Below are 18,325 nucleotides of genomic sequence, written 5' to 3'. Positions count from 1 at the left end.
ACATACTGCCAGAACAGCTCATGGGGTTTTGTCAGTGATATACAGAAACTTTACTAGCAGGGATAAGGAGGTGATTATTCCTTTGTACAAGGCTGCATCTTGAGTATCGTATACAGGTCTGGAGGCCTCACTTTAAAAAAAGAATTTAGATCTTCTGGAATCAATGCAGAGAATAGCAAATGGTGGTTAATTATTGGGACAGGCTTCCTTCTATCTGTTGTTGTTGTTGTAGAAGTGGATGGTTTGAATAAATTCAAGGAAGGACTAGACAAAATCTTGGAGGGCAACTATATTATTAAGCACAAATTTCAAGGCAAAAAACAGAGTTGACCTGTACACTGTCAACATACAATATACAGTAAATGCCAGTGTAGCACAAATTTAAATTGACAGTGCATCATTTTCAAATATGAAGTTTCTTTTGTGGACAATTTTACAGTACTGCTCAATGTCATCAAAAATGAAAAAATATATGAAGCAGTAGGTATTTTGCAGTATGCTTTCTGTAAATTCCAGTGTGAGATCCTGCCAGAAGCTATTTTGAAAGATTTAAAAATTGATTTACAGTGGTCCTTGGTTGTAGAACTGATAAGTGCCTAAAGAAAACTTGAAATATAAGAAATTATCTCAAGTCACGCTTGGTATTTTAGGAACTCCTCATAGCAATGCTATGTGTGAGAGGATATTCAGTCATTAAAAACAAAACTCAATTCAAATTTTCTCTCTTTGGTGCAACTTTGGAAACACTCTTGACAGCCAAATCTCGACAACAGGGTCATTTTATAAACAAAGCTTTGTCTCAACAAATGGCAAATGTTGCAAGAGTATCATCCTTGTGGCAGTCATGATTAATTTGCACCTAATAGATAATCCAAACAGAAATCTTAGTTATGCTAATGTTTGAAAGTATACTGAACTGATAAACAATCAGTTTATCAGTTCACATGTTGTCTTCTTTCTGAAGACGACATGTGACATTTGTGTGATTTATATTCGATTCAACTTTGCAGGAACTGTATATTTCGTGGAACTGGCTTAGAATTACTTAACAGTCATATGAAATATTATGTTAATAACAGAAATACTTAACTAACAGAAATAATAACAGTAAAACACAGAAATACTCAACTAACAGAAATAATAACAGTAAATAACAGAAATACTTAACTTATTACTAAGCCTAGAACAGAATTTAAGTAACTTAAATCCTGTTCTAGGGTTTTAATTAAAATTAAAATCACTCAGCTACATGGCTTTGGATGCTGACTTAAGTCTGGTTGGAATGTCTGATGCCAGTGGGAAATTATTGAAATGAATGGGAGAGTGGAGAGGAGAGATTATATGTAAGGAAACTACCTGCTACTAATTTGCAAAAATGGAGTCGCACAGTGAGTGAATTTTTGAAGTACATTTACGGAGTTTCGATTTAAATTGATACATAATCTGTCTTAGTAGTAACTTTCATAGCAGTGCCTTGCTAGAACAATTAAGTGAATTCATCTTGTGATGCCATTTAGCATAGTTTCTGGTTCTGCCTTCCTTTGGCAGCAGTGATTTAGATTGCTGAGCCCTGTTCTAGAACATATTCCATAAAAATACAAATTTTTATCTTCAGAAGAATTTTTAAATTTTCAGCTTATTGCATTAGCTAAAAATGCTTAGTAAACATTTCAGTAATGTCATTATATGCATTTGTAGGGTCAAAAGCTACAGACTCAGTGTACAGGGTCTTCTTCCTCATGGTTAATGGTTCCTAATCGAGATAAAAAGAGCAGCAGTACAGGTGATTTGAGTGTTGTTGGAAAAGGGGGAGGTGATGGAAATAAGGGAATAGTGAAGAAGAGTTTCAATAGGTAATTGGATACTTCAGATAAATTCTTTTAAATTCTGTTTTCTGTCTATTATAGGGAGTAATTGCAAAATATTGCAATGCTTGAAGATGTTGGTTGGGGTATAGATATTTTACTATTACAACATAAATTTATGATCTTTATCTTTAAGGTTAAATTTAAGATTTTTATCTTACCTTTCAAGGAACTTTTCTTTAAATGAAATTAAGTGTAATTAAGATTACCGACGTATAAATTAGTGCTATTGCATCATTTTAATATGCAACAACCTAGTAAACCTACTAAAGTAGTACATAATTGGCATCATTTAAGTATATCTCATATTATGAATGCCTTCATGAGTTGCCATGATATTGCACTACCTCAAATAAGTAATGCTTCACCAATGGAGAAGACTCCATTGGTGAAGCATTGTTACGTATTCTCGGTGGATACCACCACCCAGACGGCACTGTTTTGAAGCTAGTTGGCTTCTCCTCGGTGGGTGAGCAGGTACTCTGGTGTTGCAATGATGACAACCCACTTGTGAAGTATAACCCCGCAATATGAGAGATGCCTGATGATGTGCAACTGATTATCAGACTGAAAACCTTTTAAGGCTAAAGCCTCGTGTTGCAATTAGTGGAGCATTACTTATTCGAGGTAGTGCAATATCATGGCAACTCGTTGTGAAGGTATTCACAATATGAGATAGATATACTTAAATGATGTCAATTATGTACTACTTGAGTAAGTTGCTGTGTATTAAACTGATGCAATATCACTAACTTATATGTTAGTAAACTTGCTCTCAACATGAGGCTTTAGTCCTAAAAGGGTTTTAGGGTAAGGAAGATAGAATTATTTTGTTTTATTGCAGATAGTGTAGAAAGCTTCATCATGGTATGAAAAATTGTTAAAAAAAACTATGAGGAAAGAATTGTTTTGAATTCTGATTAAAGGTGTTAATATTATTTTTTTTATTTCTGGTGGGGGAAGGATGATAAAAACTTCACTATTTATTTTTAAAATAATAGAAGTCAGTTAATGTTGTAAGACTCAAAAAAAAATTTGGTTTCATTTTCTGCTTTAATTATTGTCTACTCATTCCTGCTGCAATAAATGAACCAGTTACCTACTTGCATTATAATAAAGTGCCAGGTATGTATGAAATCTTATTTTGCATTGTGAAGTGGTGTTAATTCTGGTTTTATATTTTCCTCAACTTAATTGATAATGGATAATTAATACTTTATTAATTATCATTTAATATTGCATTCTTTCTAATAGGTTTTCTGCATTTGTGAAATCTGGAGGAGAAGCATTTATTCTTGGAAAAACAAAAGTGAATGTGCCTATGCAAGATTATGTTGACATTCTGGTAAGTCTCTTTAAATTTTTGTTTTTCATTAGTCTACAAATTTAGATATTTTTAAATTGGGATTTGAATTCCACTTCCAAGAAATACATTCCTTGGATTGTATTTCTTGTATACATTCCAAAGGTTTTACTTTGCTAAAATTAAAGTAATAAAAGTATTACATGATTGTGAAATGATATGAGAAAATTCTCATTTAAATTTTGTTTTTATTATAGTACTTTAATAATTGGGTTTTTTGTTCAAATCCACTGGGGAGATCCTGCTATTAATTTGGTAAGGAATGCTATACATATTAACTATAATATTGAAATTCCACATTAAAGTAGTTATTTAATAGTAATTTAATTTTGTTTAAGTAAAAAATAAAAGCAGTTTTGTTATTTGATATCCAACTTTTTTTTTTTTTTTTGTTTAATTTTTAACACAAATGTGCTGTTTGTATCCCTATTATTCTCAGGATTTGGCCTCCATAGCCGAATGGTCAGGAGAAGGAGTGCAGTAGCACATGCTCTTTCAGTAGACCGGGATTCAAGCTCCTAACTTCTAAATATGGTTGATCTACCAACCCACACTGGGCCAGCGTGGCAGATTATGGTCTTTTTCCCTCAACATGAATTGTTGAGGAGGGTTTCATCTTGCAGTGGATTGATAATAGCTGCAGTTTACCTTTTTTTTTTTAATCTTTATTCTAAGGTCCATTTTATTATCAACTCACCATTTCACTTTCAACTTGTTTAGTGTCCCTTTCAAGTCTTGTTAAATCTAAATCTTAAACGAGTTTACTATTCCTTCTTTAAAAAACCATATTTATCTTATTCAGATTCCTCTGAGATATTTAGTTACTATGTTTGCAACCCACATTTTCAGTCTCTCCTCATATGGGTGCCCTTTTGCTAGTCTCACCAGGCATGTTGCCCATCTTTGAACCTTTTTAGGAAGCTAAATGTCTTTTATTTGGTATAGTTTGTATACAGTATTCTAATTTCAGTCTTACAATTGCCGTGTGCAGTGGGATTCTATCCTTCCAGTCTCCACTAGTAGATGTTTAGTAAATCATTGCTAAGACAGCATAGACACTTCCTTGCCACACAGAAAATTCCATGTTTCCTTGTATCATAACTGCTTCCTCAAGATCCCTTTCTTTCTCTTTTTCATTTTTAATTCCACTGCACCAATTGTAAATTATTTTTAAAAAAGGTTAATACTCAAACACCAGCCAAGTAATCAAATATTTAATAAAATAAAATAAAGTAAAATGATACAGTAGACTGGACTATTACAATAAGTACTAAAAGAAATAAAATCGGTTAAAACAGTTAAAAACTAACAATGCTAAAATCGTTAAAATAAACTAAAATGCCGGTTTTTTTAACGATTTTAGCATTGTTATATTTCCAATTTTATTTCTTTTAGTACTTATTGTAATAGTCCAGTCTACTGTATAATTTTACTTTATTTTATTTTATTAAATATTTGATTAGTTGGCTGGTGTTTGAGTATTAACCTTTTTTGAATATGGCATTTCCCAGCCCCATAGGCCTATTTGAGGATGTAAATTATTTTGTTGTCACTGTTATCCAAGTGTAAGACTTTGTATTTTTCTGCAATTAAAATATAGCTGCTACTTTTCTGACCATCCTTGAACCCTATCAGGTTATCCTGAAGGAGTGAGTGCTGCTTGTTTGTGAAGGCTGTACTGAATCCTGAGTATACAGTGTATAACATCATAAAAAATAATATATTCAGTAGTGCATTTACTTAATATTAAAATATTTAAAAATATATTTGTATCGATGTCTAATTTTCTACAGGATAAGAATGGTGCAATTGTATGGGCTCCTAACCCTTCTCCTTACACTTGCTCAATTACACAACCAAAGAGAGGCAGTAAATTAAAAGGACTTAAGAGTTACATTGCTTATCAGTTAACACCTTCAGTAAGTATATTTTACCTTCCAGTTGAAATTAAAATTAGTATTATGTTATTTTTTTTTTTAAGTTTTATAACATTAATATTTATTTTTGGTTTAAAGGCACACCTTTACCAGCTTTTAACCAATTAAAATATAGTCTTTGTGTGTTTTGCAAAGAATGTGTTTTTTGCAAATGAACAATTTTGTAAAATTTTGTAATCTTTGATTGCATATCTATCTTGTTATAAACAGTATATGAAATGCATGGGAAAAAAATTAAATTTTATAGGTATCAATATGACATCTATCTACCCTTCCACATTTCAAAGATCGGTTTCATTTTAGTGCTTAAATAAGTACATCAGTATTCAAACCATCTTTGATGTAAACTTTTATAATGGAAACTTAAAAGATATTTATTATTATATTTCTCTGTTTTATTAAAACTTAATATTTATTATTTGTGCCCAGGTATTCTTAAGTACAGTATTTACACCAATGGTCCAAACATTGCACCACCAGCAAGTCGTTATGCAAACCGAAGCAACTGCAGGCGAACTACAGTGCATGTGTGGGTTGGGACATGGTATAAAAAACAACTGATACAGAGCTCTGTTAATCAGTATTACTCTTGTTCTTCAGACAGGAAAGGCAGTGGACTTAAGTGAGTTTGACAAAGGCCAAATTGTAATGGCCAGATGACTGGGTCAGAGCATATCCAAAACGGCATGGCTGGTGGGATGCTCACGGTCAGCCATGGTTAGTACCTACTGAAAGTGGTCCAAGGAGGGAAAACCCACAAACCACCGGTGAGGTATTGGATGACCACGGCTCATCAATACTCGAGGTGAGCAAAGACTCTCCCGCATGGTACACGGCAACAGAAGGGTGACTGCGGCGCAACTCGCCGCTAATTGGAATTGCTGGTGACAGGAGTAATGTGTCACAACACACAGTACATCGAACCCTGCTGAAAATGGGGCTGCATAGCCACAGGCTGCTCTGAGTGCCCATGTTAACCACGGTTCACTGGTGACAGCGCCTATAATGGGCATGCGAGCATTGAAACTGGACCTTGAGTGATTGGAAGACGGTCGTCTGGTCCGATGAATCACGCTTCCTGTTGCACCGTGTGGACAGCTGGGTACGTGTGCATCATTTACCTGGGGAAGCAATGGCACCTGGATGCACTGTGGGATGAAAACAAGCCGGTGGCAGTGGTGTCATGCTTTGGGCGATGTTCTGCTGGGATACTCTGGGTCCAGTCATCCATGTGCCGGGCACTCTGACATGTACTACCTACTAAACATCATGGGACATGGTATAAAAAACACCTGATACTGAGCTCTATTAATCAGTCTTACTCTTGTTCTTCAGATGGGAAAGGCAGTGGACTTAAGCGAGTTTGACAATGGCCAAATTGTAATGGCCAGATGACTGGGTCAAAGCATATCTGAAACAGCACGGCTGGTGGGATGATCACAGTCAGCCCTGGTTAGTATCTACCAAAAGTGGTCCGAGGAGAGATCTGGCAGCTAAATGGCCAGAAGAACAACGGTATATGACACCACACACTTCAAGATCCATACACTTTTAAATCTCTGGCTTTTACAGTGATCTGTATCACCACACAATGTAAACTACGCGGAAATGGGGGGAACCCCTGGTGCTGTCTGACCCTAAATACACTTTACACTTGCCTAAACATCATTGCTGACAGGTACACCCTTTCATGGCAACGGTCTTCCCCTCTGGCTGAGCCATCTTTCAGCACCATGCCACACAGCCCGGATTGTTCGGGAATGGTTCACGGAACATGAGGAAGACTTCCAGGTATTGTCTTGGCCTCCAAATTTCCCCAGACATCAATCCCATTGAGCATCTGTGGTTTATGTGGGAACAACAACTCCGATCTGTGGCGTAAATGAATTTTTTTGTTTTTTTAGGTCCTAGCCACTGAAATCTCAGGAAATTTAGTGGCAGGACCTGCCAGAGTATTAGCATTTAGCATTAGTAGAGGCATATGATGCAAGAAAGTAAGCTTATTCAGCATCAGCCAAAAAAAAAAAAAAAAAAAAACACACACCACTCCCATTTCACCCCTCCGTTCATTCGAAATACCTGTCCAGTTGAGCTTTAAATTTGTTTAGGCTATCAACTTCAACAACAAGTGATGGAAGTCGGTTCCACCAACCAACCACCCGCTGGCCAAAGGCAAATTTCCGCACATCTATCCGACATCCGTCCTTCCTCAATTTGAATTTATGCCCTCTGAGGTGATTATTCTGAGCAAGATGAAGAATCCCATTGGCATTGAGCATGCTCAAACCATTCAAAGCCTTATACACCTCTATCAGATCACCTCGCCGGTGCCTAGTCTCCAGACTCTGTAATTTGCAAAACTTAAGCCTTTCTTCGTAAGAGCAACCCTTTGTTCCATTCACTAATCTTGTTGCCCTTCTCTGTACCCGTTCCAGCAGCTCTACATCCTTCTTGAAATGAGGCCTCCAGACCTGTATACAGTACTCAAGATGTGGCCTAACCATTGCCTTATACAAGGGAATAATCACCTCCTTATCCCTCCGAGTAAATAATTATAATACTGGTGTGCCTGCTGTGCCTCCATGGGGCAAAAGTGGAGCAATGTTGGGTCTCAGCAGGGGTCCAGTGGCTAAATGACCAGATGAACAACGGTACAGAATGCTACAAATGTACAGTATCCATACACTTTTAAATCTCTGGCATTTCCAGCAAACTGGCACACCTGTCACAATACAAGCAACTTGGACATGGGGGGAACTCCTGGTGCCTTTTGACACCAAACATACTTTACACTTTACATTTACCTAAACATCATTGCTACAATCTTCCCCTCTGGCAGTGTGATATGCCATATAATGCGATATGCCACTCCACCCGGATTGTTTGAGACTGGTTCACAGAACACAAGGAAGACTTCCAGGTATTGTCCTGCCCTCCAAATTCCCCAGACATCAATCCCATTGAGCATCTGTGGTTTGTGTTGGAATAGCAACTCCGAGGTGCCTCCGTAGCCAGGTGGGCAGGAGCAGCAGTGCATAGCACATGCTTCTTGATTAGACCGGGGTTCGTGTCCATGACCACCAAATACGGAGGATGCGGAAAGGTGAGGGAATGACCACCGCATATCCCAGGAGCAATATGGCCTTAGTTGCTAATGCTCCTTAAAAAAAAACAAATAGCAACTCCGATCTGTGGCGTTTCAACCACGGACCTTACAGGAGTTAAAGGATCTGCCGGTTACATGTTGGTACCAGAGACCAGCGTGGCAGATTATGGTCCATTTCCCTCAGCATGAATTGTTGAGGAGGCTTCCATCCTGCAGTGGGTTGATAATGGCTGCACTTTACCTTTTTTACCACAAGACACAGAAATCTTGTAGCGTCCATGCCTCGCTGGGTATGAGCTGTTTCGGCTGCACGTGGGAGGACCAACATCATATTAGCTAGGTGGTCATAATGTTTCTGGCTCATCGGTGTATATTATTTATTTTATTCATTTGAAGAAAGAACTTCTTTTTTTTTTTTGCCTGATTTAGAATATGCTCGCTTACCTTATTTGGCTTGACTAACGCTTGTGCCCTTATTTATGTGGTATTTTAAGTTATTTACATTATTCATTCTTCAAGAAATAAAAAAATAATAATAAAAAATAAATAAAAATTACATATTAGAGTCATAAACAGCTCTATGAAAGTGAATAAGGCAAACTTCAGGCACGAATGATATAAATTATGATATTTTTTGGCTGATGATATTTTTTGGCTGATGCTGCATAAGCTCATACACTTGCTTTCTTGCATCACATGCCACTACTACTACTACTACTACTACTACAGTGTGATTCAGTATACTGATCATATTTTATGCTTTTATTGAATTTTTAAGTTTATAAAAGCCTTGTTACTTTAATTTTATTTGGATGTGCAAAAAAATATTATAACATTAAAAGTTTATCATTAATGTCTGTACCTTTCAGTTCTGTAATATCCAAGTAAGTCGGCGATTTAAACATTTTGAGTGGTTGCATGAACGATTAGAAGCAAAGTTTTCCTTAATACCAATACCCTTTCTTCCTGGAAAACAATTCTCCGGTATGTAACTTTTTTTTGTAGCTAATATAGAATCATTAGATAGTAATTAGTAGTTTAAGTTTCTAGATTAATATTATAATAAAAAAATTCTTATTTTTATTAAAGATGCTATCAGTTGTTTCTTTATTAATTTGATTTTGAAAAAATATTTTCTGAAGGATTATATGAATCTTCTAGAACAGGTGCCAAGAAACAACTGATTAATCCAAACAAAGTAATCTTGTGTAATACTGATTACCATGCAAATTTAACTTAACACATAATCTAAAATAATCATCTGTTGAGCAATAAATATTCATGTAGAATTTTATCAAATTATATCTATCCATCTGTCTTATGAATTACTAAAAGATAGAGAATATCTGAAAGAAACAAGCATTTTAAATACTTAATAAAAACTGCAGAGTACATATAAATATAAAATATGTAGCACAGTATAATGTTAAAGCAAAATATACCGTTATCTAACGAGTCCTACAAACTAGGTGATGTTCTCAAAGGTCAATCATTGAGATTGTTAGGAAAAATTTCATGTTTTGTGCAGAGAGTGTGAGTAAATTAGGCACAAACTCAGTATTCTGATGAATTCTTGAAGAATAGATTGGATGTCATCTAAGGAATTAAAATCAGCAGGTCCATCAACCTCTCTCTCTACCCATCTGAATACACTTATGTGCCAGACAAAACAGCATCAATCCCCATGGCAGAATGTGCTGGTTCCAAAGGAGGTAGTTGTTGTTGGTGACTCTGTTGTCAGGGAAATAGGAAATATATTATGCAAAAAGGATAGGTGGGATAGGACCAGGGTATGTCTGCCATGGCAAAAGTAGATCATGTTGTAGAGCAGATATCAAATTTTAAGGGCACAAAAGGAAGGTGATATTATTGTACACATTAGCCCCAATTATATCCTTGTGGGTAGAACAGTTGGTAGAATAGCCATTCTCTCCACACCAAGTGTGTGTTAGATATTTGCCTTTGTTCTTAAATTTTTTTGAAATTTATTTAAGATTTACTGCACTTCATAGTACACCAAATTTGAACTGTATGTCTTTCTTCTCACAGAGTAGTAGACATCTTTAGCAGCTATCACATTTTGTGTTCTCATCTTTATTTATGCAAAAACAATAACAAATCTTTCAAAAACAAGTTTCTACAATCGAATCTACAATTTGATTGTAGCAATGTTGACTGATATGGTTTGATGCCATTCTTCACACAAATAGTTGCAAAGATAGTGGTGCCACACTGGACAGTTGAATACATTTAATTACTCTGCAAAAGCTGTAAAAATCACTTCAGAAACTATTGAGGTAAAAGTTTGTCTATATTTAGATTCCAAAATCAAGTTTACAATCATTACTACAATAGCTTTACAATCATTAATTAAAGGATAAGGGTGCATAAGTACACGTGCCTTGAGTGACCGGAGTTCAAGCCCGTGACTGCTGAATATGGTGCTGTTTCTTGTATTCTGTCTATCTTTCTGACTGTTTGGTCGTCCCAGAGTATAAACAGAAAATTTATTTATTTATTATAATGTAGGATTGCTATTTTGGAGTTACACTGCTGGGCACAGCACCACCACCACCACCACCACTGGGTTAAAATTATCATATATTATATGTATCCTTATGCATATACAGTGGCAGACAATAAAACTGCATCACTTGTGAATTTTGCAAATAATGTGTTTTGCGCTGCATTGTGGGTTGCAGAAATGTTCGAAATGCATTGGTTAAATGGGATATATATTTGTGAATGAAATTCAATAAAAAGACTCTACCTGATATACCTAATTGCCATAAATATCTTCCCAAAGGGTAAAATGTGTAATTAATGGAAATCATGCAAATGGCAATCATGACAATCAAACATACATTTATTGCATTTACGTGTACAAACTGAAATGAAAAGTTAACGTAATAGTATTATGTATTGTAAATCAGCAAAACAAGTCCTCAATATTTTGTTGTTCCTCCTCGAGCTGCAATTACAACCTTGCAACGATCTGGCACAGAGTTAATCAACTTCTGAATATACGGCTGCCCAATTTCATGGTACCACACCCTTAAAATGCTCTCCTGCAGCTGAGCCTTACTTGTACATGCAGACCACATTCTGAAAGCTGTCTTTGGATAGTTCATACACTTGTTTCAACACCAGAGGCCATCTCAAAGTCCAGTTTAGATCAGGAGCACTAGCATGGCGATTATGAAGGCACTGCCTTTTAAAATATTGAAGAACAAAAAGGGAGGGCATAGTCACTCTCTTATGGTCTGATCCAGGTCTTCTCTTCACATCATCAGTTTCACGTTTTAATTTCAGCACCCAGGATACTGTTGACTGGTGGCAGCCTATTTTATCAGTGATAGCATGCATAGAAAGCCCTTTCTGGGATAGAGCAAGAGCTATGCTTTTTGTTCTTGCTGTGAACTGAACATATGGAGCTATGCTTACACCTCTGCAAAACAGGATACTAATGAGTGTGTATGCCCTTCCAATGCCGTATTTATAGAAATGGCTAATGCAACACCTCGCAATTACTGTCTGATGCAATAGAAGCATTATCTGACACAATACCTGTGCTTTGTAACAAACAAAATGACTGTAATCAAACAATATCTTATACTTTTCACTACATTTGTAGTGATAACATTTTTAAGGTGATTCAGTTTTTTTGTCCACCGAACGTTATCTGGAGGAGATGAAACATAATATAAGCAGTTATACCCTCCATAGCAAAATAAATAATTTTAAAAAGAATCAGCCAGAAGATAATGATAAATAGAAGAAATTTAGAACAGTGATCACCCCATTATTCACAGGTGCCAAGCAACAACTAACCCTAATGATTTCCAAATCCAGGACTTGTTAAATATCATTAAAAACAATACATTTGCTATAACAACTTGCCCGATATGAAATAACAAATGATTAAAATAAAATGAAATCGGCCACTTAATTTCACCCCCTCAGAAGAGGCGACAACACAATGAATAGAACAATGCACACAAGACTGCCAGTTTACCTGAAATCATAAAATAAATAGAATGTAGGCCACAGTGTACTGCCTCTAATATGGGAGACAAAGAAAGAAAAGGCAATAATTCTGAGAGTAAGACAAAAGACAAGGTAGTGCATAAGCAGCCTAACCTTAGTGTAATCATAATACATTATTAAAATAATAAAGTAACAAAATAATAATTATTTATTACTTACCAAGGCTGATCAGATGAATATAGCTGGACTCTGAGGAAAAATTCTTTAAATGGCTAAATTCCATTTCTTTGCTTGTTTCTTTCTACATCTTTAGTTACTGTGCTACAGTGATAATTATTTCTCTGAACAGTAATTTAATGGTTAAACTTTTTTTGCTTTTTGTTATCTGCTAGTCAGCTGCAAAATATGAACTTATGAATAACACATCCTTTACATAAATATGAACAGTTTAGTGTATCAGTATTATTTTTATAATGTAGGCCGTGAAGATGTATGTATAGATCAGATGATGGCTCAACTACAGAGATGGGTAAATACAATCTGTGGGCATCCAGTACTTTCATCCTATGATGTGTGGAAACATTTTATTACATGTACTGATGAGAAGGTAAGCGGAAAAAACAAAATCTTAATAAATAGAAATTAATTGCATGTTCGAGTGGGTCTCAAACTTCTAGTCTTCTGACTGCATGAGGGGCCTCTCTACTTTTATAATCCTTCTCCTGCCATTAAAGTCAGGAAACAATTTGTAGCATAATGTTATTTTGGCAATCATTGCCCTCCAGTATCACAGTCAAACTTTTTGGGAAATTATTGCATCCATGAAAAAATGTCTTATATACTGGGTGGTTATAAAATAAGTTTCCCTATTCAGGAGACCCTAGTGTCAAAATGGTTAGAGTTAATTTGTAGAAGAAAAATAATTAGTTCAAATTTCTGCCACTAGGGAAAACGGCACTGCACATATGTAAAAGTTGTCATTTACTTCAAGATACGCTGCTCATGCAAATGACATCCTGTTAGATAAAAACAGAAAGGCTAATGCCACTGTCAATAACCATTATGGCTCTTACAAAAAAAGGAACATGCTCTTTTAGTAAAACTGTTCTACCCAAATAACAGTAATGCTAATGCAGCACTACGTGAATATTGGAAACTTAAAGGTTTTCATAAAGGACCTTTGATGTCAGTGGGGCTTTGGAAACTAATAAAGAAATTTGAAGTGACCGGAGAGTTAGGTGTAATTCCAGGCAGGAGATAACCGCGTATCAGAACAAAGGTAATGGATGAAGTGGCAGTTGCAATGGCCTCCAGGTCAGAATCCAAAACACGCCAGTCTGTAGTGTCAGAGGTCTTTCAAGAGACTAGAACCTTCCTTGGTCTACTGTACGTAAAGTGCTTTGAATAATTTTATGCTGATTCCCGTACAAGATTCACATAGTGCAAGAACTAAAGTCTTGTGATCAACAACAACGTATAGACTTTGCTCTGTGATTTCTGGCTCGTATGGAACTTGACGATACATGAGGCTCGAATGATCTTGTGGTCTGATGAAGCACATTTTACTCTTCGTGGGGCTGTAAATGCACAAAACTGCCGAATATGGGGAACTTTTCATCCATCTGCTGTGCATGAAAGACTATCACAAAGTCCATATGTTACAGTATGGTGTGGATTCACAGCAGAGTTTATAATTGGACCATTTTTCTTTGAAGAGTCTACACCTCATGGCCCCCATAAGGTGTATGGTATCTAGTGCATGGTACTGCGCTCTTCTGAGAAATCGCATTATTCCCACTCTGCAAGGAAGGCAATGCTTGGAGACCATATTGTTCATGCAAGATGGTGCCACTCCCCACATTAGTTATATCCCTACATTTGTCAACCAATGTGGGAATATAACTAATCCCCACATTGGTTGACAAATGAAGGAACTGCTCCGTTCAACATTCGGAAATTATCGCATCATTTCTAGAGACTTTCTGCAGTTCTGGCCAGCCCGATCATCAGATTTCAATCCCTGTGATTTCTGGCTATGGGAATACCTGAAAGACAGAGTTTACCATGGCAGCATACAGACGCTTGTCGATTTGAAAGCAAGCATTAAACAGCATGTAGCAACATCCCCAGTGAGATGCTATGCGAAACTGTGTCGCATGCAGTCCTCTGTTTTCAGAATGTCATCTCAAGTGAAGGAAAGCACATAGAACAATATCTGTAGATCTCTAAGTTCTGATATTAAAATCTAATCTTAAGTTAGATTTTAATATCAGTAGTTAATATTATTCCATCTCATATTTACAGTGCCAATTTTCCCCTGGTGGCATAAATTTGAACTAATTTTTTTTCTTTTACAAATCGCTTCCCCATACCTTAAATGAAATACCCACCAATTTTCACAGCACTATCTCTAACCATTTTGACACCAGGGTTTCTCAAATAGGGAAACTTATTTTATAACCATCCAGTCTATTTGACAGTAATTCAACATTCATTTCATAACATACTACCAAATGTAACCTGCATCCAGTCTCATTTCCATTCTCATGAAACAAAGGAGTTGTGGGGAATAGTATTTGAAAGAACAAGCATGTAAAGAAAGTTAAAAAAAAAATGAAATACTTATGTTGCAAACCGTTCATACAACTGCAATCGTGTCATGCAAGAAAGCATACTTATTCTCCTTCTGCCAAAAAAAAAACATTCATAGTCACGCATTATTTCTATCACCAAAAAGTGCACACCCATTTCTTTCAATTCATGAATCTTTGAACTTTGCCAAACCCACTTCCTTGGCCACCTTGTGACATAATTTCTGTTGACATACAACATTATGCCTGAAGATAAATGTTATGAGATTCAGTCTTCTGTTACTTCCTGAGATTTTATATTGTGCACTCTTGTCTCACCTACCAGTAAAAATATATTTCTGTCATTTATTTGACTCATTCCCCTAGAGCTTCTCTTAAAACAAAAGTTTCTCTTAAGGTAGTAGTACTGACTTTCCCAGTATTTTGCCAGAATACATTGGTATTCTTTTCATGTAACTCTGTTTTCTATGCAGAAATGCTGCTCTTACCTAATGAAACTAGATGCAAATGCAACCTTTGGTAATCATTTGGAAATACATGATGATTGCAGTGAAACCTCATTTTCTCTATTATCAGATAACTCATACCCGATAACTCAAAGTCAGTAATATGTCCCATCCAAGTATGATTTTGTACCTTATGGTTTGATTAATTAAAATATCAGTTATCTTTTAACTGAAAGTTATAATTTAGTTTCTGTCAGTGGTAAAACCTGTAATTCAAAATTATCTTGCTTTCTTTCATTTTGTCAGCCATAGTATTGCTTAAAAAAATACTTAGTAAATAAAAAAATAATTCTTAAAGGCATTAACATAGGATCTTATCCAAGATATTAGAAATAAGCACTCTCATTCCACACATGCAGTTCTTATTTCTAATTACATAGGATCAAAAATAGTTGAATCCTAAAGGCATGAGAAAAATGGCTATACAGTTGGATTGATAAATAATGCTGGAAACAGTGCTTGCATTATACTATAATTAATGAACTGTTGTCTTTTGTTGCTGCAGTTTGAACATTGAGCATTGAATATAATCAGGTAGTTATATATATCCAAGAATCATTATTTTGACTATTTTTTTTGCCAGCTTTGGAAAGCAGGAAAACGAAGAGCAGAAAAAGATGAACTTGTAGGAGCATCATTTTTCTTGGCAATAAGAGCCCCACAAGTGCTGTTAGATCCAAATTTTGTGTAAGTTTCAATAATTATATATATATATCTGTCTACCACCTGATTTATTCAAATGTCTTTTGTAATTTACACATGACAAAATTAAGCTTGTTATTATTTCTATTTTATTACCTGTTATTATTAGTTCTATTTTATTACCTGTCAAAATGGAAATCCACTGGATTTCCATTTTGACAGGTAAGAACATTACTTACAGGTAACAAACTTTTTTAGTTAACAAAACTTTTTTAGTTACCATTTCAACAATGGTTTTTGTTTAGTGTTCATTTCTTTTGTAGGTGCCTCTGTAGCCAGGTGGGCAGGAGCAGCAGTGCGTGGCACACACTTCTTGATTAGACCAGGGTTCGAGCCTGTGACCACCAAATACGAAGGATGCGGAAAGGTCAGGAAATGATCACCGCATATTTCGGAGCAATATGGCCTTAGTTGCTAATGCTCCTAAAAACCAAATAACAAACAAACAAACAACAAATTTCTTTTGTAATAATCCTATACAGCAATACCTCACTTAGCACAGCTTCAAACAGCACGAGTTTCACTATAACATGGTTTTCAATTAAGTTTAAGTCAAAAATTTAATGTACATATTAAAACTCATTCAATAGCCTAGACATGTACTCTACATATATGCTGCATTGTTGTAGCCTAGGAATGCGTACATATATGCTGCAGTGCCAATTCTATTGTCTCACATGCACATGTGCCAGTAGCTTCCCTCAGGCAGTCACTAGCAAAGGGCAACAGTGTTCAGTATTCTTAATTCCATCCTGACAAGACAACATGATGGCTTTTCATTTCATAATTTATTTTTTACTCCTTTAAATACGATCGAAAATATATTTGCATCTTGGCTAGAAATTGCTGCCAACAACATGCATTCTGTTTGGCAGCATGTTTTGCCCCCATCTGGCAAATTATTTCACTGGTTTTGAATTATGAATTCAGACAATTGCCAAAGACATTGTGAAGATCGGAAGAGACTTGGAATTTTAAACTTTTTGACACTGCCAATGTACGTGATTGTGATTGCATTGACTCACATGCAAATGACTTATATTATGCAACTCTCCTTGAAATTGACGACCAAACTGCATATGAAGAAGAGGAAAACAATTCTGATGTGGCACCAAAAAAATTTTCAACAGAAGAATTGGAGAAAGTTTTTTTTTGGGGGGGGGAGTTGACATGGCTTGCAAGGCGATTATGAATGGAGATCCAGATGTTGAAGGTAGCATCAAGATATGGCAAATTTTACAAGATGGGTTTTGCTGCTACAAAAATGCTTCTTTGATGCTTTTTTTTCTCTATGTACAAGTTTTTGACTGCACCAAGTTTTTGACTGCACCACTATGTACAAGTTTTTGACTGCACCAAAAACTTGCAGTCAAAAACTTGTACACTGAGAAAAAGAAGAGACGACTTCACCAGACTTTATTATTGAAATACCTAAATAAACAATAAAACTTTTTTCTCTTCTCTAATGATGTTACTTTTCATTAATAAAATTTTTGCAATATTTTTAATTTCAAATCCTTTTAATTGGCTATCAACTGCAAATTGTTTATAGATTTATTATAATTTGTTTATAGACTGTTTCTCTGATACACATTCAATTAAAACCCATTATGTTGTTGTTTTGGTTTTTAGGAGCATTAGCAACTAAGGCCATATTGCTCCGGGATCTGCGGTGATCATTCCCTGACCTTTCCACATCTTCCGTATTTGGTGGTGATGGGCTCGAACCCTGGTCTAATCAAGAAGCATGTGATACGCACTACTGCTCCTTCCCACCTGGCTATGGAGGCACCCTTAAAACGCATTATAATTATATCTCAATCAGCACAGTTTCACATAACACGGAACAGTTTCAGTACCAATTATCAGTGCTATGCGAGGTATTGCTGTATATACTTCTCAAAAGGTTAAATTCATCTGAACCTCTTGTAATTTAAAGATAAATTACGTTCATTATTAAAATATGAAATATTCAGTTATAGCCAAAGTACATCCTTACCACACTGATATCCTTGTGTTTAATTGTGAAAAATAGGGAAAAGAAAATGGATAATTTCGGGAAGTTTACTGCAAAAATGGATAACAGTGTGAAACAACTCAACACCATTGTTCAAGACCTAAACAAGAAATTTCTGGGATGTAAGAATTATTCTTTTTTTTGTTGATTATTTGATATGTATTCTGTATCTTAAATATTGTTAAATATCATATATTTTGAACTGTGAATAGACAGTAAAGTACTAAATTCTATATTTTTATTTTAAATTA

General features: G+C 35.5%; 1 protein-coding gene across 1 annotated transcript in view; it reads left to right on the top strand.

Annotated features, from left to right (window-relative positions):
- The window catches only part of LOC150075451 (sorting nexin-33-like), a 95,792-nt gene that overhangs the window by 34,687 nt on the left and 42,780 nt on the right, over positions 1 to 18,325 (top strand). Inside the window, exons 6-12 of the mRNA XM_090388273.1 lie at positions 1,699 to 1,853; positions 3,120 to 3,210; positions 5,022 to 5,147; positions 9,141 to 9,255; positions 12,738 to 12,865; positions 15,939 to 16,042; positions 18,093 to 18,196. Of these exons, the coding sequence (XP_090244399.1) occupies positions 1,699 to 1,853; positions 3,120 to 3,210; positions 5,022 to 5,147; positions 9,141 to 9,255; positions 12,738 to 12,865; positions 15,939 to 16,042; positions 18,093 to 18,196 (823 nt within the window). The remainder of the gene's footprint in view (positions 1 to 1,698; positions 1,854 to 3,119; positions 3,211 to 5,021; positions 5,148 to 9,140; positions 9,256 to 12,737; positions 12,866 to 15,938; positions 16,043 to 18,092; positions 18,197 to 18,325) is intronic.

The sequence above is a fragment of the Mastigoproctus giganteus genome, chromosome 14 (assembly GCF_048544385.1).
Source record: "Mastigoproctus giganteus isolate SK-2022 chromosome 14, ASM4854438v1, whole genome shotgun sequence".
Lineage (NCBI taxonomy): Eukaryota > Metazoa > Arthropoda > Arachnida > Uropygi > Thelyphonidae > Mastigoproctus > Mastigoproctus giganteus.
The sequence above is the reverse complement of the archived record's forward strand: the minus strand, read 5'-3'. Positions and strand labels throughout refer to the sequence as shown.